Source organism: Heterocephalus glaber, unplaced genomic scaffold (genome assembly GCF_053883595.1).
Source record: "Heterocephalus glaber isolate CG9 unplaced genomic scaffold, H.glaber_assembly_v1.0 deba00001688, whole genome shotgun sequence".
Lineage (NCBI taxonomy): Eukaryota > Metazoa > Chordata > Mammalia > Rodentia > Bathyergidae > Heterocephalus > Heterocephalus glaber.
The window spans coordinates 2,812,161-2,833,823 of record NW_028258413.1 but is presented as its reverse complement, the minus strand read 5'-3'; the positions used below and the strand labels follow the sequence as shown (position 1 = coordinate 2,833,823).

The 21,663-nt window shown below is 48.1% G+C and overlaps 2 protein-coding genes and 1 long non-coding RNA gene across 6 annotated transcripts in view; 1 reads left to right on the top strand and 2 right to left on the bottom strand.

The window, feature by feature from the left end:
* Nucleotides 1-615: 615 nt before the first annotated feature.
* Nucleotides 616-9,069, bottom strand: Pla2g12a (phospholipase A2 group XIIA). The gene is made up of 4 exons (XM_004866205.3): nucleotides 8,800-9,069; nucleotides 4,062-4,138; nucleotides 2,861-3,026; nucleotides 616-1,325 (listed from the first exon to the last, which is right to left on the bottom strand). The coding sequence occupies exons 1-4, from the start codon at nucleotides 9,014-9,016 to the stop codon at nucleotides 1,210-1,212; spliced, it is 576 nt and encodes a 191-aa protein (XP_004866262.1). The 5' UTR covers nucleotides 9,017-9,069; the 3' UTR covers nucleotides 616-1,209.
* Nucleotides 9,070-9,107: 38 nt separating this feature from the next.
* Nucleotides 9,108-10,004, top strand: LOC110345994 (uncharacterized). Of its 3 annotated transcripts, none has more exons than XR_015446451.1 (2): nucleotides 9,108-9,258; nucleotides 9,721-10,004. It is a non-coding gene; the product is annotated as an uncharacterized LOC110345994 (long non-coding RNA). The 3 variants fall into 3 exon arrangements; XR_015446450.1 differs by having other exon boundaries at nucleotides 9,108-9,484; XR_002389736.2 differs by having other exon boundaries at nucleotides 9,108-9,587.
* A 5,043-nt stretch (nucleotides 10,005-15,047) lies between these two features.
* Nucleotides 15,048-21,663, bottom strand: part of Cfi (complement factor I) — a 40,646-nt gene continuing 34,030 nt past the window's right edge. Inside the window, exons 14-16 of one of the 2 annotated variants that reach the window (XM_021245388.2) lie at nucleotides 19,916-20,193; nucleotides 16,217-16,321; nucleotides 15,048-15,422 (exon numbers count right to left, since the gene is read on the bottom strand). In XM_021245388.2, the coding sequence (XP_021101047.1) occupies nucleotides 15,205-15,422; nucleotides 16,217-16,321; nucleotides 19,916-20,193 (601 nt within the window). In that variant the 3' untranslated portion in view covers nucleotides 15,048-15,204. Of the gene's footprint in view, nucleotides 15,423-16,216; nucleotides 16,322-19,915; nucleotides 20,194-20,244; nucleotides 21,643-21,663 lie in introns of those variants that run through there. The other variant, XM_087198808.1, reaches the window with a different exon arrangement.

Sequence of the window (21,663 nt, the reverse complement as noted above, 5' to 3'; positions counted from 1 at the left end):
TGATGGCTCACAGAGAACCAAGTCTCGCTCTGCTCCTGACCCCGCCAGCAGCTCAGATTAGTCCTGGGCACAGACTGGGCCGTGGTCAGCTGAGCACTCCGAGGGCAGACGGGATCAGCACGTGCAGATGCTCAGGGGCTGCCTGGGTTCTGCAGTGGCTCTTAAACATCGCTTACTAGTTTTCCATGGAAACAAGAGGTCCATAAAAGGCATTTCTTTGTATTTCAACCTTTCCATCCACTCTGAATCGTTATTAAGGCCATAAGTAGTAAAAAGTTAGTCTTTTACAAATACTGCAGAACTCACTGAGGAGCAAGTGCTAGGGATGAACAAGCAGTGTGTGCACCTGGGCTCCGCTGTCCACCTCCTCCCCAGGTCAGGAGGACCGTGGCTGGGTGACCCTGGCTCTAAGCGTGGTTCACAGGGCCTGGCCTTGCCCCTCCCCAGCGCGCTGGGGGACACTGAAGCGTCCTGGGCTTTCGCCCTAAGAGAGGGCACGGCTGACAGCTCTAATGCCATGGAGACCCTGTCTTCAGCAGCGTGACTTATTCATGCACTCAGTGGGCTACAGAGCAACAACACACAACGTGTGACTAAAATACAGAGAAAGCGAAGTCGGTTCCTTCCAGGCATAAAAGTTTATTGAAAATTTTATAGTAAACAAATAGTACTTATAAATGAAAATTTCCCCTTATTTCCAAATAAGATAATGTTGAATAGACCTTACAGTGAACGGATATATTTGATCACATTTTAAAATATATACGTACTTTTCTGACAGAGCTACACACTCTTCTCTTCACAATGTCTTCCCTAGCACATTTCTGTTTTTGACACTGGTCAAGACAATTAGGGCCACCAAGGCAGCAACATCCAGAAAGGCACCTGAAGAGGCAGCCACACCCTCCTCTCCACTGCCTTAACCGTTTTTTTTTTTTGAAACAGGGTCTCCCTACAGCCCAGACTGGCCTTGAACTCCTGGCGATCCTCCTGCCTCGGCCTCCCAGTGCTAGGATTACAGGTGTGTGTCACCACACCCAGCTGTTTTGTGTGTGTTTTTTACTTAGAGGTTTTAACATCAGAACATCATCCTGTTAGGTCTTCAATGACCCTTTTTACCAGAATCAGGCAGCTTTATGCTGTGAGAACATCAGTTCTTTGGCAAAGGTTAAATTCTCCATCCTGGCCATCTCTGAGTGTCGGACCTCCTCAGAGATCAGTCTTCTCGTAGCGACACCTGCAGGCAGCTCGCTGGCTGTCCAGGTATGGCTTGCAGCCCAGATGGATGACACTGTCGAACAGGAGCTCCACCACCGACTGGCAGGCTGCAGAGAGAAGGGGCCGACAGTGGGCAGCTGTGGACGCCGTGCCTTCCCCTGGTGTCCCCAGCATACCCAGCTTCCCCCGCCCAAGAGCACCTCCCTCAGCCACCCACCCGCCCACGACTCTCGGCTTCCCTCTCCTTTCTGCACATCCTAGTTTGCGTTGCCTTCAATATTTCGCACTAGACTGGAAACGGTGTCTCTCAAAGCACCAGCTGGTGTTGACTTTCCTTTAGCTGGGAATTGGGATCACTAACAGAGATGCCTGACAGCGCCACACTTATTTATTTTGGGGAAAGTTTTGCTGTTCTTTTGTGTGTACCACGAATCAAACCCAAGGCCATGCACAGGCTAAGAACAGACACTGTGGTTACCGCGGTGCTAGAGCCCCAGTCCTGCAAAGATGTTTTAGGTGCCAATGAAGTAAGTTTAAAAACAAAAGCGTCAGTGCTAAGGCCCATGGCCTCCGAGAACTGAGCACAACCCCAGGTAAGGCAAATGAGCACTCAGAACCCAGTATCTTCCTCCGACCAAACCACACTGGGCTCACAGGCGGGAGGTCACCGGAATCCAAAATGGCTTTTTCCCTGTGAGGGCTTTTGATTTTTAAAAAGACAATAACAGAAGAAACCCGAAACACCCAGGCGAGATCACCCCAACATTTATAGAGATGCGGGACAAGATGGCTTTCAGTTGCTCAAATGCTTTTAGTTTCAAATATTCATGGTAAGGAAACATCTTTTTATTATGAAATCTTCACATTTTCAAACTTCTCCCAAAGACTGGGCCAGTAACGAGCACAACCAACCAAAGTGATGCACTGGCCAGGCCATTAAACAGGGGAAAGCAAGAAAACTGGCCTCATTCGGCCGCACTACAATGTCTTCTTGGATCAGAAAACAGAAACCACGTCCAGGCGTGTTCAGCGAGCAGCCAGTTCCCCTCAGCCCAGAGCTGGGAGGGGACAGGGTGGTGGATTCAAGCTTTGGCCGGAGCAGAGATTTCTCCCATGACACGGATGCTCGTGGTTAGGGCTTCAGAGCCAGCTCTACTGTGTGAGCCTGTATGGAGAACCCTAAATGCGGTGTTCCCCAACACTGGTTATGTTGAGCTGCCAGTCCCTGCTGCATGAGACGGCACGGCCGGAAGGGGCCTCTCAGACAGGAAGTGCCCGTACAGGACAGTGCTCGTGCGAGTGTCCTGGGCCTGCACTTCCAGCCCCCAGAAGGGCCGGAAGGAAGTTTCTGTGTCTAAGCCCCAGTCTCTTCGGTTTGTTAGGCACAGACTAAGATGACCATTCGGGACTTCAGTCTTTAGGTTCTCCACGGTTGGGGACCTGTTCTCGGGCCTCAGACACCTTCTTTCCAGCTTTCCTAACGCGGCCTACTTCTGTGACTGTGTGATTTTGGGTACAAAGACATCCAGCTAGCTCCTCAGCTCGGCCGAGTGAGGAGGCCGTAAGAAGTGAGGGTTCTGCTAGTAAATGCTACGGCAGAACCCAGGACTTCAGCTGCTGCCCCGGCCCGCCGCATGCTCACCCTGCACGTTCTGAGCCAAGCCCAGGGTCTTCTGGACGTCCCGGCAGATCTTGGAGAGGCAGTGGTGGAACTCTTCGTCACAGGCGTTCTTGCTCTGCCCACAGGTCTCGTAGCACCGATCATGCTGGTTGCAGCACTTGGTCAGGGAGGGGATCCCGACGTTGAGCTGCAGGAGGCAGTGGGGGCCTGCGGTCAGCGGATCACAGTCCTCTGCAGAGGGGCTGCGTTCAGAGCCTGACCGGAAGTGAGTGAAGGTGCCTGCCGCACGGGGACTCACAGCCCAGTGTGCCTTGCTTTGCGGCAGGGTCCACCGTGCAGCTCAGCCTCCGAGTCTGGGACTGCAGGGTGCGCCGCTGCGCCCGCTGCCCCACCAGCACTCTTCCATGCCCACCAGGACTGCTGTCCGGCCTGCTCTCGTTTCCCCTCTCTGCAGTGCAGATGCGCAGTTACCTGCCAGGTACAAACACGCGCCCAGCTGTCCGGACACAGAACATAGTTCCAAAACACGAGCTAAAGGTTTCTCCGGGCTAGGCAAGCAGCATTTGTGGATACTTCCAAATATTCCGTACCCTCCCCCAAATGACACATACTCCACGGGAGACGCCACAGAGAAGCGCCAGGCACCCATAGCTCACTGTGCTTTGTTCCTTAGCCCTCATGGTTTTTGTTTTTTTGGTACCGGGGATCAAACTCAGGACCTTGTGCTTGCCAGGCAGGCACTGGCACCACTGAGCTAAACCCCCGGCCCGCAGGCCTCACGTATTTGCTCATTCCCTAAGATGCCACCTGAATCTGTGACTGGCCTCTAAGTGGCTCCTCGTACTTTCCTCAGTTACCGGGTCAGGCCCAGCCTCCTGACAAGCACACTGCTGCCCCACTTTGCCTTTTTTAATACAGAAAATACGCTCTATCTCTGCTTCTCTCCCCTAGGAGGTATTCTTTCTGTACCTGAAACTTACATTGTGTTGGCGACATTAGGAAATATCATTTAAATGGTATTAACATGAGCAGCATTCAAATATAAAACATTAATTTTATCCCATTTAGTTTTGCTAGCAGTTATTAAATGTTTTGCGGAAAAACAATGTGGCAAACCCATCACTGTTACAACAGGCCGCACTGCGAACCTGGGCGCACACTAGTCCTACACGATGGAAAGCCGGACAGCAAGCCCGGAAGTCACCAGAAAACCTGTATTCACCTGGACACCGAACAGCGGAGAACCACACCCATTCGGTGGGGAGGGTTTGTATCCATAGCGTGGAAAAGGCTTCGATCCTGCAAAATACAATGAAAATACAAACTTTCAGATAGGACAGAAACAAAATACTCAGATCCACATGTGCCACGCTAGCCTTGGAAATACCATGCTTTAGCTGGGTGGTGACCAAACTGTACTTTTGTGTTTTGTTTCTGCAATTCCAGGATCGAGCCCCAGGCTTCCTGCACGGCGAGGAAAGCACTGTACCAGGGAGCTACCTCCTCCGCCTGTTTCTACGTTACTTTTTCTTTCTTGTCAGTATGTGTGTAGCACGAGACTACACCCCTAGTGGGGAGTCGGTCACATACAGGACCCAGCCTAATGCTTTTCACGTCCCCTCCCCTCCCCTCCCCTCCATCTCTCTGTCCCTTCCCATTTGGAAAAGATCTATTTCTCTGCTTCCTTTTCTCTGTCCTTTATTTTGCTCTTTAATGTATTAAACTTTGGGTTTCTCACAAAGGAGAAACCATGCAATATTTCAGCTTGTGTGTCTGATTTATTTCACTTTACATTATATTTTCAGGGTGCATCCATTTTCTTACAACTGACCAAGTCTATGCTTTTTCTCTTTTCTTTTGGTACCAGGGATCGAACTCGGGACCTTGTGCTTGGAAGGCAGGTGGCGGAACCACTGAGCTAAATCCCCGGCCCCCCAAGTCTATGCTTTTTAACAGACCAGTACTCCACTGTGTATACGTACCACATTTTCTTTATCCATTCATCTGTTGATGACATATAGGCCACTTCCAAGATTTAGCTACTGAGTTGTGCTGCTATAAGCACACGTCTCACTAAGTTGCCCTGGCAGTCCTCAAATTTGCAGTCCTCCTGCCTCAGCCTAAGTAACTGTGATTACAGACATGTACCACCACGCCCAACTTGTGATTGTCTTTATTTTGAGGCAAACTACGAATCTAATTTATCTAATTACTGCCTAATTATTTCTCTGGTGGGAAAGAATGTGCAATATATGCTCATGTGCACATATACACGTACACACACACAGCAGTTCACAAAACTTAATTATTATGAATCATACTCTTCTTTCCAAATCATGCCAAAGCATATCCTGGACTTGCAGTGAGGCCAGAGTCCCACGCCAGATGGAGCTAATGAAGAGATCAAGCCACTGGGGATCGGTGTTCCCCAGTTACGCTCTCCCCACCAATGGCAGCACGGTTCAGGAACGAGGACGAAGATGACAGTATAGTCGCAATCCTCAATTCCAGAGAGCATCTCACCCACGTCTCGCAGAATGACTCCAACACCCGTCACCCGCTGTCTCTCCGGATGTGTCCCGGTCCCTCCCGCTCCCACACTGGGTCGCTGCCAACTGCAAAGATGCTCTCTCTTCCGCTTTCAGGCAACACTGCCCCTCAGGACAACACAAAATAGGCCAACTCCCTGCTTTACCTGGCAGTCCTTTCAATGGACTGGGGCTACTGTCTATCTTCATTCTACAAAGGAAGTGTCCGCTTATTTCAGATATAACCACAGTAGTTTCACACACCACCTCACGTTGGACAGATAAGAGAGACACAAAGTAGTCCAACAACTTTCATTCAGCCAATAGTGCCAGGAGGCCGAGATAAAGACAGGTCACCCTGTGAAGGTAACGAGGAAAAAGCCACTCGGAGTAATCAGCCATCAAAATGAGTAGCACAGTCAAAGTAGTGATGGGAACGGCCTTGGGAGTTGCTGAGCAGCTCCCTGCTTGGCGGAGCCCAGAAGCCTCCAGTCTGACCCAGGGCGGGCAGAGCAGTGACGGCTGCTGGTCCTGAAGGAACGGTGAGGTGGATGCAGAGGGGCCTTGTTCTCCAGCACTGCCCACGAAGGGTTATTTCCGGGCCTTCAGGAGACGGGAATGCTTTGGGCTGTCACGGTCACTGTGTTCCTTCAAGGCTTTTTGTAAAAGTTATGTTTATTAGTCCAGGTTTGCAAGACACAAAGGTCACACTCTGAGGAGAGTGGGTCCGTGTGCGTGGCGCGCCTCCACTCTTCCATGCCCCTTCCCTGCACCTACTGGTGGTAGTCGGCGTTCCCAAGGAGCAGTTCTCGCTTCCGCCTCCCATTCCAGGAGCCCCTAGCTGGGACCAAGCTCGGATGGCCCTCTCGCTCCACCCATACCGCTCTTGCCAGTCCGAATTCGCACTGTCCTCTCCCACTTACACCACCCGACAGCACTTCCTGTGGACTCTGCCTTCAGGATACTCAGCACCTGACTACTTCTCCCCACCCCACCCCTGCTTGATCTCCCCATTCTCAATCCGAACCTGAGCGCTCTCTAAGTCATACACGAGACCAAGGCTGTCTCCTACTCGAATCCCTCCCCTGGCTTCTCCTCTTACCCAGGATGGAAGCCACAATCCGAAAAGCCTTCGAGACCCTCTGGAACCTGGCCTTCCTGTGACTTCTCATTACCAGTCTCTTCCATCCCGTCACATCTGCCCCTTTGCTGGACACCCCGGGTCCGCCCCTGCCTCCTGACGCCTGCGTCACTGCTCCTGCAGGGTGCAGTCTGAAGGGCAGGGTCTCTGGCAAGCCACAGACTGTTTGAAACCTAATCACAATGGACGCTATGACGAGGTGGGGTTGCTGAAGGGTTGGAAAAGGTTGAATCACTGTTCCCGGAAGACTTCTCAAGTGACAGAAATGTGTTAGTTACTTTTCTCTCCTTGCTGAGACAAAACACCTGACACCCAAAGTGGGAGGGGAAGTGGTTTATTTGGCTGACAGTCCGTAGAAATTTCAGTCCATAACTGGCTGACTCCAAGGCAGGGACGACAAACAGGACAAACAGGAATCGCAGAGCAGAAACAACATGGTGCACACAAGGCAGCAAAGGTAACAAGAGAAGCAACATTCCTGGCAGCAGAAGATCACAAAAAGCAAGAGGCATTCACCTCTTTTCTGCCTCTTTTATCCCATCCAGACTGTCCGGATGAGGGCAGTGCCAAACTAATCACTCAGGTGTAGTGGTTTAGTAATCACACACCCTTAACCCCAGCATCACACATTCCAGATTCAACTACCTCTGAAAAAGAAAGTCCCACCTCATCTGCATGAGGCTTTGGGGGGACATCTAGACACAAACCATAACAAGAAATTAAAAGAGCATTTTCATCAAGTTGGAATTATCAGCATGGTGAATCCAGACCACATGTTCACTGAAAAGACAGTAGTAATTAATGCACCAAATGGTATGTTCCATTCTCAAACTCACTGGTTTTTTGTTTGTTTGTTTTTTTTGGTATTGGGGATCGAACTCGGGTCCTTGCGCTTGCGAGGCAACCGAACTCACTGCTGTTTTTCATGTTAAGAGTCCCAGCTCCAACTGGCGAATTTTGTGAGGTTTGTGGAAAATGAAAAAAATATTAAATAAAGTCTTTTAATAAGAACAGTATCTGTTCAACTGAATAAGTATTTGATAGTAAATAAACTCCATAACCTAAGGGCCACATAATTGAATTTGTAACAATGACTCCTCCCAAGTCTTCCCCACCTGACCGACAGGGCAAGCGAGGCCAGAGCCTGAGTCACCGCCAGGGACTGGTCCCTGACGGGTCCTCCCTCTAGACTGCTCTTCTCCAGGTCACCAGAAAGTCACCTTTACCACTTTCCGGTTTCTTCTCAGATATTCTACAGAGGCCTTTCCTGGACGGGGGCCAGCACCACACTGCTGCCTCTGACCTGCAGGATGCCATCACTGCGGGCCCACGGTGCACCATCCACGCTTTGTCCCTGACCATGAGCTCCGTGGACAGAGATTTCGTCCGTTTGGTTCACTGACAAACCTTCAATTAGAACGACACCTGACACACGGACTCGATTCTCATATTTGCCTATCTGCAAAGAGTGAGAATGACTAAGTATTCCTCCTGATAAAACCTCCGAGAAGAAAAACGCCCTCCCCAGTGCACTAGCAGCATCGCTGTTACATGACACAGGTTCCTTTTAAGTTCATCTCTGTGTACACTCGAGTTTCACCATTAAAGACATGGAGTTTCCTACTTTTTTCAGCTCCCAGCATCAACCAGACCCGGGCCTTGGCTGATCTTACTGGAAATGTGATTTCCCAACTGCTATCTTAACAGTGAATTTCTAAACAGAAGCCAAAGTACTTTTCCGAAGCATTAAAATATTTAAACACTCACAAAAGTGCTTTTAAAAGCCCCAAATCTCTGCCTGAAATACTCGTTTATTACCCAAATTGCCACAAAACAGATTTTTAGATTCAAATAGAATTGAAGTTTTAAAAAATGTGAAAGAAGTAAATGAAAAAATGACAGTACTGACCAACAAGAAGGGGTCACTGATACCCAGAGGGGAAAGCTGTCAGGTCTTGGGCGGTTTCCCAGGGTTACCGGCTAGCTCTCTCTCGCCAATCGCCCGCAAAGTCTGTACAAAGGTCGCTTTGCGGAAGAAGAGAAACACCAATTCCCGAAAAAGGGAATACTGCGTGATTTTTAAAAGTTCTCGATTAGCTTTGCTGCTCTGCCGACTCATTTACCAGAGCTAAAAATCAATGCTGGACTCGGTTCTTTCCGGAGAAGACCGCGACTCCACCGCAACAGTGTGCAACTCCGTGGGGAAAAGTAAACGCGCGGCGACCTCTGGGGTCAGCGCCCGCCCGCCCGGCCCCGCCCGGCCCCGCCCGGCCCCGCCCGGCCCCGCGCACCGTCGCGGCACCGGTACCGGCACAGCCCGTCCTCGCCGCCCAGCAGGTCCAGCGCGGCGTTCAGGTACGTGTCGATCTTGTGCACGCCGTTGCGGATGGTCTTCAGCGTGGCCCTCCAGTCGGCGGTCGCGGCCGGCTCCTCGCACCCGACCGCGCCCGCTAGGAGCAGGAGGAGCAGCAGCGGCAGCGCAAGCGCGGGTGGCGGGGGCCGGGCCATGCGCGCGCCCCGTCCGAGCCCCGGCGCCCGGAGCCCGGCTCCGCGGCCGTCCAGTGCGCCTGCGCGGGCGCGCGCGCGCTCCCTGGCGCGGGGCGCGGGGCGCGGGGCGCGGTCGCACCACGTGGTCCCGGCGGCCCGACTGCTGGGGCGGCTCCTCCGCCGCTGATCTCGTCGCGCGGGGCCGCGGTGACAGTGGGCGTCTCGGCGCGGGATTTTTTAACGAGGTGTGATCAAAATATACGGTGAGTCTTTCTTAATGGCTGTAGTGAAAGGGGCGTGGCCAGGAACCGCTCAAACCCTCCCTCGCTTCGAACTGGCCCTCTCCGCGCGTCTCTGGAGGTGTCCAGGAATACGCCAGGCGCTGCCGCCCTCGCCGTTCACCAGGAGGCAGCTCCTAAAAACAGGACGCTGCGACCTCATCCACCGTGTTCTCCGGATCTGCTGCCCTGCGACTCTGGCTCCTCCCGAGTGAGTGACCACGGAAGGGAAACATCCATTCAGGACCTGGAGGCGGCCGGGACAGCGCAGCCGATGATGCTCCGGAAAGAGGACTCCGGGGTTGCTGCACCAAGTGCGGAAGACCGTGGGAAGAGTGTTCAGAGCCAGGGGAGGATCGGGAGCGGGGTTCATGGCAATGTGTCTTACTGCCAGTCACTTTAAAAGGTAAACATTCGCCAGGTTTTTCCATCACCCGTGTCTTGCAGCCGCAGCGGAGACGAAGCCCCAGGGCCTGGCCTGAGCGGTCAGCCACGCCTCGGGGTCAGTTGACAGAGGAGCTCCGGGGGCCTGGAGACCGGGAGAGCGCGCCTCACCTGGGGGAGCCTCCTCCGGTCCTTCCCGGACCTCGGCCGAGGCGGCTGCAGTTGGGAGGGGGGGAATGCCATCAGCGCAAGGCCAAAGCGATGCCCGAATATGACGACGTTTCCTTCTCTGGCAAGGATGACTCCAGCTACATTTGAACACAGCAAATAAAAACTTCACCACATCACCACTTTCCTACACAAGGTTATTTTTTAACTTGATAGTTACAGTGACGTCTCTTGTTTTTCCCGGGGACTCTGCAGGATCCATAAATAACGACTCCACTACTTTTCACCAGAGGTATAAATATCGAGTTATCTCATCCCAGCTGTTTCCAAGAATTTTATAACAGGATCCAGGCTGAGATTTGCAAGCGTTGGGAATTGTTTTGTTGTGGTGGTAGGGATGGGCAAAGTGAGGAGAGAGGACCAGTGGGAGGAAAGTCGAGAACAGCAGCAGGGGACAGAGTTTAGTAGTGGGGGCGAGAAGCCCGGTGACTGGTTTTGCGATCAGAGACCGTGTAGCAGACATCCGGGGCCGTAGGCTGCCTGCCAGCTCCTGGAGGTGCAGGGCCATCCGTGCTCACTGTATTTCCTTAACATCCCAGCAGGAGCCCCTACCCTCACCTTCTTTCCTAGATGTCCTCCCATGAGCCTAAAAAACACACTCCTGCCCCTTTCGTGCTTCCTAGACCTCGGAGTGAGCCAGGAGCATGTACTGTAATCGCAGTTTAGGGGAACCCCAGGGCCATTATAATGTCATTAGCATTGTGGCTGGGCTTTGGTCCACTCGCTGGTTCCATCTGGACCCTCCGAAAATCAAAACCTGCCCCTCTGGACATGAGGGCGGAGACTCTCGATTGTATTGCGTCCAGTCAGTTACCACTCTCAAACACTCCCCAGATTCTAAGAAGAGAAGAAAAGCCAACTGAGCAACTCGCTGGACTTGCCACTCTGGTTGTGGTGGCCCTGTTCTTGAGGGAGGACTTTCATTGCTGACAGGTGCCACCAGCTTGGAACTCTCCCAAGTGCACTTTAACCTCAACCTTGAGACAGGACGGCCTGTGCCTGCACCGGGTCAGTGAGTTTCCTCATCAACTCCCTCCCGCTCAGTGCAGCGCATATGCACCCACTCACTTAAACAGGCTTTCTGTGAGGAAAAGAAAAGTTTGTTCCATTGAATGGGGACTAAAATCAGGAATAGACTTTAGCAGCTAACTGAGAAAAGCAGGGTTTATTACATCCGTGTGTGGATGAGCTGACTTTGGGAGAGAGAGAGAGCAGCAGCTAGCTAGGAGAGATTTCATCTGTGTGTGCATGGGCTGACACCAGGAGAGAGAAATCAACAGCTAACTGGGAGGAATTAGGCTTATACAAGTATTGAAGGGGCTGAGGGATCTGGGGTGAATGTTTGTGATTGAGTCGAAGGACAGTCTGCACAGGTGTGTAGATAATCACTGGCACTGGGGAGGTTGTCCTGTTTACTGAGAAACAGCCTGTTCTCTGCTGAGAGCAGCCTGTTTGCTTGGCCGTGAGGACCTCACAGAAGTGGGACATGGCATACACTTTTCCTTTAATACATCTCTGCCTTTCTTACTACTTCTCTGTGTCCTGCTGCATTCTTTGTTCAGGATACAAAACCCCTAAGATCAGGGGATACTGAGACACCTGTCCTTTGGGTAACAGTTTGACTGCTGGGGTTGACAGTCTGGTTGTACTATTATTGCAGATAGGTAAGTTAATTAGATATTTTGTAGGCAGTTAGACAGGGCCAGCCCACAAGGAGCCAACATGGAGGACAGTGAAGACACATTCACTGAAGGCCAGCATTGTAAAAGAAAAGAAACTACCACAACCGCATAGGATGAATAATGGTTGATGTTCTAAATAGGTACCAGTCACCTGGGTAGAGGCCAAGGTTTTAACCCAGGCTTTCCAGGAAAGATCCCCGACCCAGCCCTTACCACCGAAAATCCTCGCTCATTCCTTGTACGCTTATGTGACTTGTTTCTCCATTGGATCCCCATTTAATCAGTATTACCTAAGTGACTATACTTATCATAACCTTACTGGTTGTTCATAGTTTTGTCCACCTTATGAGTTCTCATGGGATCAGTATTACTTTAGCAACTGTACTCGCAACCTTACTAGTTGACTTTAGTTTTGTCCCACCTTGAACCCACCTCACCTCGTGGCTTTGTCCCATAAAACACCTTTGAGAAGTTGGGTGACCCGGCAGCCTGCTTTCTGGTCCCCCTTCTGTCTCTTTTAGAGCTATCTCTCAATAAGTTCTTCCTATTCTTAACCTCCGTTGCTCCTAGAATTTATTCTTTGATTTTAGAGAACACGAACTCGAGTTTTGGATATTTAGCAGGTTTGGGAGTTAAATCTATTCCCCCTATATCACCATCTGTTTCGAGGTTTAGAGAAAGGATGAAAGAGAACTTATGAAATTGATATGGGGCACCAAGTAATCCAAATAAGGGAAATAATCCAAATAATGTAAGGGAAATATTATACTTCCCAACCTGCTAGATATCTGAAATGGTAGTTCATGTTCTCTAAAATTTTTTAAAAAATGAATTCTAAGAACAATGGAGATTAAGAGTAAGGGAATATTTATTGAGGGAAAGATAGCTCCTGCCTGAGAGGGAGAGAAGGAGACACCCAGAAAGTGGGTTGCTCACCCACTCCACTTCCCAAAGGTGTTTTATTGAGCAAAGCTACAAGGTGAAGTGGGTACAAGGTAGAACAAAACTACAGTCAACTAATTAGATCCAGTTGAAAATTACTAAGTGGGCATAAGGTGGGACAAAACCATGATCACCCAGTAAGGTTACAAGTACAGTTGCCCAGGTAATATTGACTAAACGGAAATCAAATGGGAAAACAAGTCACATAGCAAGCATACACAGAATGAACAAGAAATTTCCAGAAAGGAAATGGACTAGGGAGATTTTGGTCCTCACTTAGTGATTGGTGCCTATTGCGAATATCAATCACTGCTATTCATCTCTAGGGGAAGTATGTGGGTGTAGCAGTGTCTCTCTTTTTATAATGCTGTGCTTTAGTGAAGACCATCTTTGGTATGGACTCCCTAGTGCCACCCTATCTAACTGCCTACAAAATATCTAATTAACTTAGCTGTCTACATAAAAATGAGGGAGCAAAGACAGATTTTTTTGAGACATGTTAATACTGAAAGCAGAAAAATGAGACGAGCTGTGAATGTATGTTGTGTCCAGCAGTGGACAGCTCACCACAATTGTCATGCCACGCCACTGCTCTGCTGGAAATCTGCTCCCTGTGATCCTAAACCCAGCACCAGTAAAAACTGGAGAAAAAACCACAAAGTTTAATGTACCAAAAGATGATTTACTTGGGGGAAAAGAAAGGATAGACAGCTGTCATGAGGTGATGGGGCTTCAGGGCCAAGAGCCCATGAGCTCTTATCTCTGGCTCCTTTTCTTGGGGACCAGTTACTTTCCCATCCTCCAGGTGAACATGTGTCCACGTCTGATCTGTTCTCTTGACTCTTTGATCCCAGGTCTGCCTGCCTACACTCCTTCTGGCCATTTGGTTTCTTCCTGTCCCTTTGTAATGAATAAGTGAAGGAGGAGGGCCTATTAAGAAGGCAGTTTACTTAATGATTAAATAAAGGGACACGTGTGCATGTGTGTATCTGGTGCAATACTATACTGATGTTAAAATGAGAACATGTATATATGTGTAGGTGTGTGTGTGTGTGTGTGTGTGTGTGTGCGCGCGCGCGCGCGCGCACTTGCCTTACATATTAAACAGGACTTCTCAGGAATTGCATTTTGTCAGGTGAATGAGGGGAGTTGGCTTTCCTGGTCTTTCATTTCTGACTTCCTTGGTGTTAACTTTTCTTGATAAATTCTTATGGTAATTGTGTTACCTGGCTTCCCTCTCAGTCTAATTTTTCTTTCCCTCCTTTGTCTAATTGTCCTAACTGCAAAGTGTACCTATTATAGCAGGAACAACACATGAAAGAACTGAGTGCCACTCAGAGAGGTGGAGGGTAACCGAGGTTTATTATGCCAGCAGGCCCAGTGGAGTTTGTGACTCCAAATTCTGAGCCCTGAGCAGGAGTTATGCAATTCCTTTTATACCGAAGTTACAGAAGCAGAACAAAGGCAAAGCAGTGATAGTTTGCAGCTTAGCAAATCTGGGTGACCTTGGTCGAGTGAAGAAAAAAATAGGCTCCCATAGAAACAGGATGTGGCAAAACCATTATCTATAGGAACAGATTTGTCAGGGCAAAGAACAGGAGCCACAGGGAGGAGAAAGATCAAAGGGGAAGGTGACGGAGAGCAGTAGTTATGGCCTTTAGAGTTTTGTCTAACACTTAAGACTTAGGTTTTGTTTTTATAAGTTTTGCTTTCCTCATCATACCTGTAGAGGCAGAAACTGCTTTTAGTAAGTGATGAGTTCTCTAGCAGACCAAATGGCCCCAGTGGTCCTGCATTCTAAAATGGCTCCTGTTCCTGAAATGGTTCCTGCTTATGGAAATGAGCCCCTTTGGAAAAGTGAAACCTACCCACCCCCCCGAAAAGCAAAAACTAACTTATTGCTCCATCCTGCTATGCGCATGATCCTCCCCTTCCAATCACTTGGTGTCCTATTGCTCAACTCTCACGATACTCTCCCCACTGCACCGGCCTATATAAATCTCACCCCGGTGAGTCTCGCCCTCTCTCACCATTGTTTGAGGCAGTCCAGCAGCTCCTTCCCCGATAAAGCCCTGCCTTGGGTGCTCCTGTTTCAGCTCGTTTTCTTTTTGGTTTTTTTTTTTCAGCTCATGTTCTTTCAGTAAGTTTCCCTATTGATCTTAATAAAGCTCAGGGAGGCCTTTACCCTATCTCTTCCCTACAGTTAAAACCTTGAGACAGGTGCTATGCCAGGTGTTTTATGTAAATATGTAGCATCATTTTCACACAATCCATGTTATAGATGGAAAGTGAGACACAAAGAAGATAAAATGCCCAGGGTCAAACTTAGTAGGTTGTAGATTTGGGGTTTCAACCCTGGCTTTATGTGACACAATATCATTCAATGAGCTAAACCTTTAATATAGTCAATACATCACCCCTACATGAAGAGAGAATTTAGTCAAATTTTCTGACAAGTAAAACATGTAGGTTGAGGGTGTAGCTCAGTGTTGTTGAATATGAACACAGTCCTGGGTTCAGCCCCCAGCACAAACAGACTTGTATGCTTGACCAAAATATTTATTTGCAAATTACACAGCAAAATTCCAATATAGCAAACCCTTTTGATGAGAACATTAACAACACACATACTGTGTGTAGTAAAATTTGTTCCATTGTCATTAAAATGAAACTGCTGGTAGATCAAATCACGGTTTCAGACATTGTGCTGCGAAATAAGAGGCCTTCCCACATGATAGCTAATCCAGTCAAAATAATTGGCCACTTTGGTGTAAACGCCCGGAAACTCTGGCTTTCCACAGTTTTCACCCCAGCTCACAATGCCCCAAACGTAAGTCACATTGCTGGTGTCCAGGCAGACGAGGGGCCCCCCAGAGTCCCCTTTACAGGCATCAATGGAACCATCAGCTGTACCTGAGAAAGAGAAAGTCAGACATTTCCTTCTGTTCATCAAGGGCACCATGTCTTCCCGTCTCCTCCATCGTTGAGTTTAATGAATTCGGCTTTCTTACGCTTTCCTGGCAGTGTTTTAATTCTCACCACAATCCCTTGAGGTAAAGCAGCACGATTTTGCCCACTTTACAGATGAAACAAGGCACAAAGGGATTTACTAATATGCCCAAGGTCACAGAGCAAGCAAGAGGCAGAGCCTCAATTGAACCTAGGCAGGCAAACCTGAGAGTTTGTCTCCTTAACGTGACCCTGGCTTCCGGTGGATTCTGTGCTATTCAGCCCATTTGCCCACTGCTGCCCTGAGCTCTTGTCTCAAGATGGGAGCGCACTTTCTTCTCTCTCTTCTGACATGAGTTTTCAATCACTGTTGGAATAGTTTTCTCCCAGGAGTCCATGTGCTGGGAGCAGGTGCCTCAATGTGGCCGTGTGAAGAGGTAACTCTAGTGGAAGGTCTTGGGCCAGTGGGATTAAAGCAGAATTACCACAAAAGGAACAAGGTCCTTCTCCTTTCTTTGGCTTCCTGTCTTTATGTGGGATCACTCACTTCCCAGCGTGCCCCTTGCCATGAAATCCTCGCCAGGTGGGCTGACGCCAGCTCCATGACCTTAAATCTCCACAGGTGCGAGCTAAGCCCACCTCTTCTTTATAAGGACTCTGCCTGTGCTCACTTCAGCAGCACACACTCTATGAGGACCCAGCCTCGGGTATTTCATTGAAATAACAACACCCACAACAAAAACCCTCATGGTGCTTACCTGCGCATTCCATTTCCTTCTCATAGTAGCGATTTTGGTAAAACTGAGAGCAGTTGCTTATTAGGTTAACCTCACCCCACCTAAGCGAGTAGACTTTTTGGTTATCTAAACAAAGTGAGAAAACAGACATTTAGAAGTCACAAGTGAGAAATCTAAACACTTGTAATGTAGTGAACCATTAGGCATAGAAATGAATATACATGTTTACATACATATATACACCTTTGAGAACAACTCCCTAATGCATTTACTCATACTCTCCTCGTATCCCTAGTTTCTTTCTCTCTTTTTTTGGTACCTGGGATTGAACTCAGGACCTTGTGCTTTCGAGGCAGGCAGTGGAACCATGGAGCTAAATCCCTGGCCCTCTAGTTTCTATAATTGTCTTCTAAATTTGGATGGATAGTCATAGGGTTATTGGACATATGCCCTGAAGTCCTATTCATTTAGGAAAGAGCTGTTACCTGGAGATACTCAGGTAAAAATCCTTCCCCTTTGGCAGGGGAATTGGGTAGGAATCAGTGACAGGACCTTCTCACATAAACTCATCCTAGCTTCTTCTTGTTCTTTATTTCCTGGAAAGTGCTTGTTAGCATGAAACCTTTTTAAGACGTTAGACTAAAGAAAATGCACACGATGTACCAATTTGCATGCGTTTCTGTGTATCTATAAGAACATTTGTCTCCTAAGCCATCTAATGCGATTGAAAGGGGATTTTGAATTTCCTTTGTAGTCACGTGAAAGTTTGGGGACCTGAACATCTCTGATGCATGGAAAAAGGGGGCCAGGCACTGTGCACTGCCTGCCCAGGAAAGAAGAGAAAAACCTAAGGACACGGGAAGATGCATCAGAGCTGAGAGACAAATCTTTGCCCCACCTCTCCTCCTCTGTTTTCCCAGCTCACAGCAAATTCACATTGCAGTCTCTCATTTGGTGTCAGCTTCCTGGCCACCCAAAACTCCCAGAGGGCAGGGCGGGGTGGGGCAGGCCTGACTCATTCTGTACCGCTGCCCAGATGCCCAAGCCAGGCTAACACAAAGGAGCTGCTTATTAACTACGTAACCAATGGGTCCATGAACTCATAACGACTTAGTTTAAAGTTAAGAAGCATCTTATGCAAAAGATCCCCCACTCTGCTCCTTGAATACTCTCTATATAAAGTACCTGGGGATAGGACACCCAGAGACCCAGCATTGCAGTGAGCACATGGTAGTTAAATATAGAACTAATACAGAAATAAATAAAATCCACCAAAGTTCATGGAAAATCAGTTTCTTTTTCTCTCTCCATTAAGACATATTTCAAGTTAGTCTCAAGAAGTTTGCTTTCCTCAGAACAGGAGCTTTTTAAAAATTAGTAATTTATTATTTTCCTGAACCCAGGAAAGGTCTTTTAAAATCATGAACAATTTTATGCAGCTCAGGAAATTACCTTCCCCTCTGCACTCCTGTGTTATAAATGTCTCAAGGCACTGTCACATTCTGCCACTCCGTCTCATGCCCCTTCGGTACAGTAAGCTCTTTGAGCCTGGCCTTTGCCTTTCAACTTTATAAATAAACATTCAACCCTTTGTTGGTTGACTGGGTCCATATTTTCATCAGTGAAATCCTGCCTCTTTAGCATTAGAATTTTTACAAAAAAATAGTAAGAGCTCTGTAAGTGTGCTGAACTGTGTTTAGATATCCAACTACCAGCTCAGAAGAAATACATGGAATAGAAGAGCATGTTAGACACCACTTCAAGAACAGAATCAGCCAAATTCGAGGCTGTGAAAATGAGGATTCTCCAGTTGCTTGTATAAATACCTTTTCAGTAAAAGCAAAGAACAACTGTTCTAGATTAAAATCGATTCAAGAAAAATAGCTACCAAAAGCAATGTGTGAACTTTGGATCCTGATTCAAACAATCTGACTGTAAAACTGCATTTGTAAATCAGCGGGGAATGTTAAACATGGACTGGTTACTAAATCATGTTAAGAATTAGCTCCCTGTGGGGAGAGTCTGAAGATGGCGCTGTCCTTCTCTGGGAGGCTATCCGCTGAGTATTCATGGCTGAAGCCGCGTGAGACCTGGGATTTGAGTTAAATTCCTCCAGGAAGGCTGTGGGCGACCAGGTTACACAGCCCTGGATCCAGCCTGTGCCCTTCGGTGCCCAGCCCCTGGTGCTGACAGCCTGACCTAGGGGCAACACCTCAGCAGTGGCCCTGGACTGGGGTTTCCAGCAGGATTCCCAAGAAGAGAGCTGCAGGGAGGGAGGGAGGGAGAGATGGAGAAAAGCTGACAGTGACAGAGTTCCTCTGTAGCCCTTGTGGTCCCCCGACTCCCAGCCACATCTTTATCATTCATCCATTTATAAACAGACCTTCCTCGCTACCCATGGAGACCTGGATGGCCATTGGGAGATGAAATAAGAACACCAGAATGTTGGTAACTGAAGAAACGGGATGACAAAGAAGGATTTATAGTAGAAATAAAATGCATTCTTTAAAAACAAGGAACACAAGGACATAATACTTTCTGGATGAGTTAATTCCTAATTTAGTTATTTTAGACATCTTGAGTATTCAAACACACCACCTATCCACAAATTAACACATATATATATTACAATTGCCAACGCAGCAGTTAGAAGGAAGGTGTTGGAATATGAGTCTGTAAGATCAAAGCTAGGAAGTTACTCAGGGTTTCTGCTAACGGAAAGAATCTGAGAGGTCAAAAGAGAGCTAAATTTCAAGGTTAAATCTTCAAAATGAAGAGAAGAGTTCCAACTGTTTGACCCTAACCCGAGTCTAATTCAGCAGGTCTCTCTAACCATCTGTCTCTAACTGCCCCTCTCCTAGAGAAGAGGCCAGGGGGTGAGCACCTGTGTTCTCTTCCTCGCTGTGCAGGGCTGAGACGTGGGCTTGGGGAGGGGAGGGGAGGACCGTAGGACCAGTGACTCATCGAGTTTAGCCCCTAGCAAGTCTTCCCCCTTATCTGTGGCTAATTTCTTTATTGAAACCTAATATTTATCCATTGTTGGGGGTATAGTATGTTAATTTAATACATGTATGCAATGTGCAATAATCAAATCAATGTAATGAGCATTCCGTCTCTTCGAGCGTTAATCGTTAGGTGAGTTGGGAATTCGGTACTCTTCTCTCTTCTGGTCATTTTGAGATGCATCACAGGTTGATTTGACCTGTGGTCATGCTACTCTGCCGGCCAAGGAAGAGGCAGAAGTAACCGCCAGAGCTTCTCTTGTCTCCCCTCCCCTTCCCAGGCTCTGGGGGCCTCTGTTCATTCCAGCTTCCCTACCCTTTTAAGGTCCTAGCCACATTCCAGCAACAGATGCAAGCAAAGCTGTCTTGTGTGTCTTCTTGTCTACATGTTTTGTTCCTGGCAAGCGTTTACCCTTCAGTGGTAACTTTGGGTCATGGAGCGTATGTGACTTTGAAAGTCTGGAGAAGGGCTGCGTGCGTAACTTGCAGGACCCATGGGAAATCAAAATGTGGGATGGGCCTTCTCCAGAAATCAGTTAGAATCTCATGACAGTGACAGCCAAGAGAGGAAATCAAAGTTGGAGCCCTTCCGAGCACAGGGACCTGGGCAGTCACAAGCCCACACTGAGGCTGAGCTCTAGGAGATCAGCTCCCATGCTTTTCTACTCCCGTTCATTTCCGCCCCTGGAAGCTGATGAACAAATTATAAAACACATACCTTTTTCTCGACCCCAGCCAGAAATGATGCAGCTGTCCTTAGGTTGGAATAGATATGGAGACCAGGGGACACAGGCAGGGATGGAATTAGAGAACACACATTCTTTGTGGCTGGGACGTTTTTTTATTTCAATCAAAGCAATGTCATTTTGGTAGGTAGTTCCGTTGTAGCCTTCGTGGATAATAATTCTTTCCACCTTTTCAACAACTATGTTAGAGTTAAGTTTTATCCAGTCTAAGAGTGAGGTCCATATTTGGTAATGGTGAGCTCTACTAGGTCTATAACAGAGAGGAAAAGAGAAATAAATAGATAGAAACCATATAAATGAACTTCTGACTCATATTCTCCCCTGTAACAGATGTTTGCATGTTCACAGATTTTAGTTTTGTAATCTATGCTATCATGGAGTGGTGAGATTAAATTTACTTACAAGAGAATTAAGTCAATGGTAAATGAAGAGAAGAATAATCCCTCTAACTGCTCAATACCAGGAAGATAAAGAACTCACTGACACCCAGAGATGCCCAGAGTGGTGTCCTTGCTGCTATTTAGATGCACTGTCACTGTAGATGTGCAAACAGAGACAGCACCTTGTCAGAGGTGTGGTTGAAGAACTGGACAATTCATGCCTCTGCCAACTCCAGAGCTCTCAGGGAGAAGGTCCCATAGCAGTTTCTAGCCTGACCCTGCAGACGGACTGCGTCCTAGTGCTGCGTGTATTCATCTGCTCACAGGCCTTTCCTCCTGCTAGACTGTGCTGCTGGAAATCAGGTGTGGGGTCTGTTATGGCTCAGAACTAAAACATCCCCCAAAGTCTCCCGTGTCTGGAAGGTGACTGGGTCACAGGCCACTATAAGATGGATTCATCCATGGACGAGTTCAAGCTAAACGTGCTGTTAGGAGGTACAGGCTGCTTGGACGAGGGCCACCCAGGGTGTGACCTGGAAAGGGTGTCCTTGGCTCCCCCCTTCTCTTCCTGCTTCCTGGCTGCCACTGGGAGAGCAGCTGTTCCCCACCAGGCCCTTCCACCATGCTGTTTCTGCCTTGGAGCCAGCTGACCATGGACTGAACCCACGGGAAACTGTGAGTCAAATAAACCTCTCCTCCTTTAAGTTGTAGGTGTTGAGTATCTTGTACCAGGGACAGGAAGATTAACATGGGGTCTAACTGGTCCATAGAGTCCTGCTGTCTGGTATTGTGCCTGGAACGCAGTAGGTGTTTTCATGTCTTGTTGAAGTAGTGAGGAGTTAAGTGTTTTCCTCATACTTCACTCTATTTTCAAACCAATTTTCAAATCATCGGCAAGTAAATCGGCTATCTAACATTATCTTATCAGGGAAAACAGTATAGTGTCACTTTGGCAAAATATTATAGCTTAGTTTTGCTTGTTTTTGGTTTGGTTTGCTTCATTTTTGAAGTAAGGTGCTGAATAACGATCTCACAGTCTAGTCATGCAGTGATGGTGAACCTTTAGGGTTCAGTGACACAAACAGCCTGCTGCAGCAACACGTGCCATAGGTTTGCTGCACTGGTCTAGTGTTTCCAAACAATGAAATATTTCATAAGATGGATTTTCCATAAGCAATGAAACTTAAACAAATTAATGGGAATCTTAAAAAAATGTATTGTCTGTATACCTTCTACTTTCTCAAGCAGCAGAAACTGAACAAAATGTATCCACCATAGTGATGATTCAGGTAATCGCCTCACAGTTAAACACTGATATCCTATGAGATAACATGAGGTTT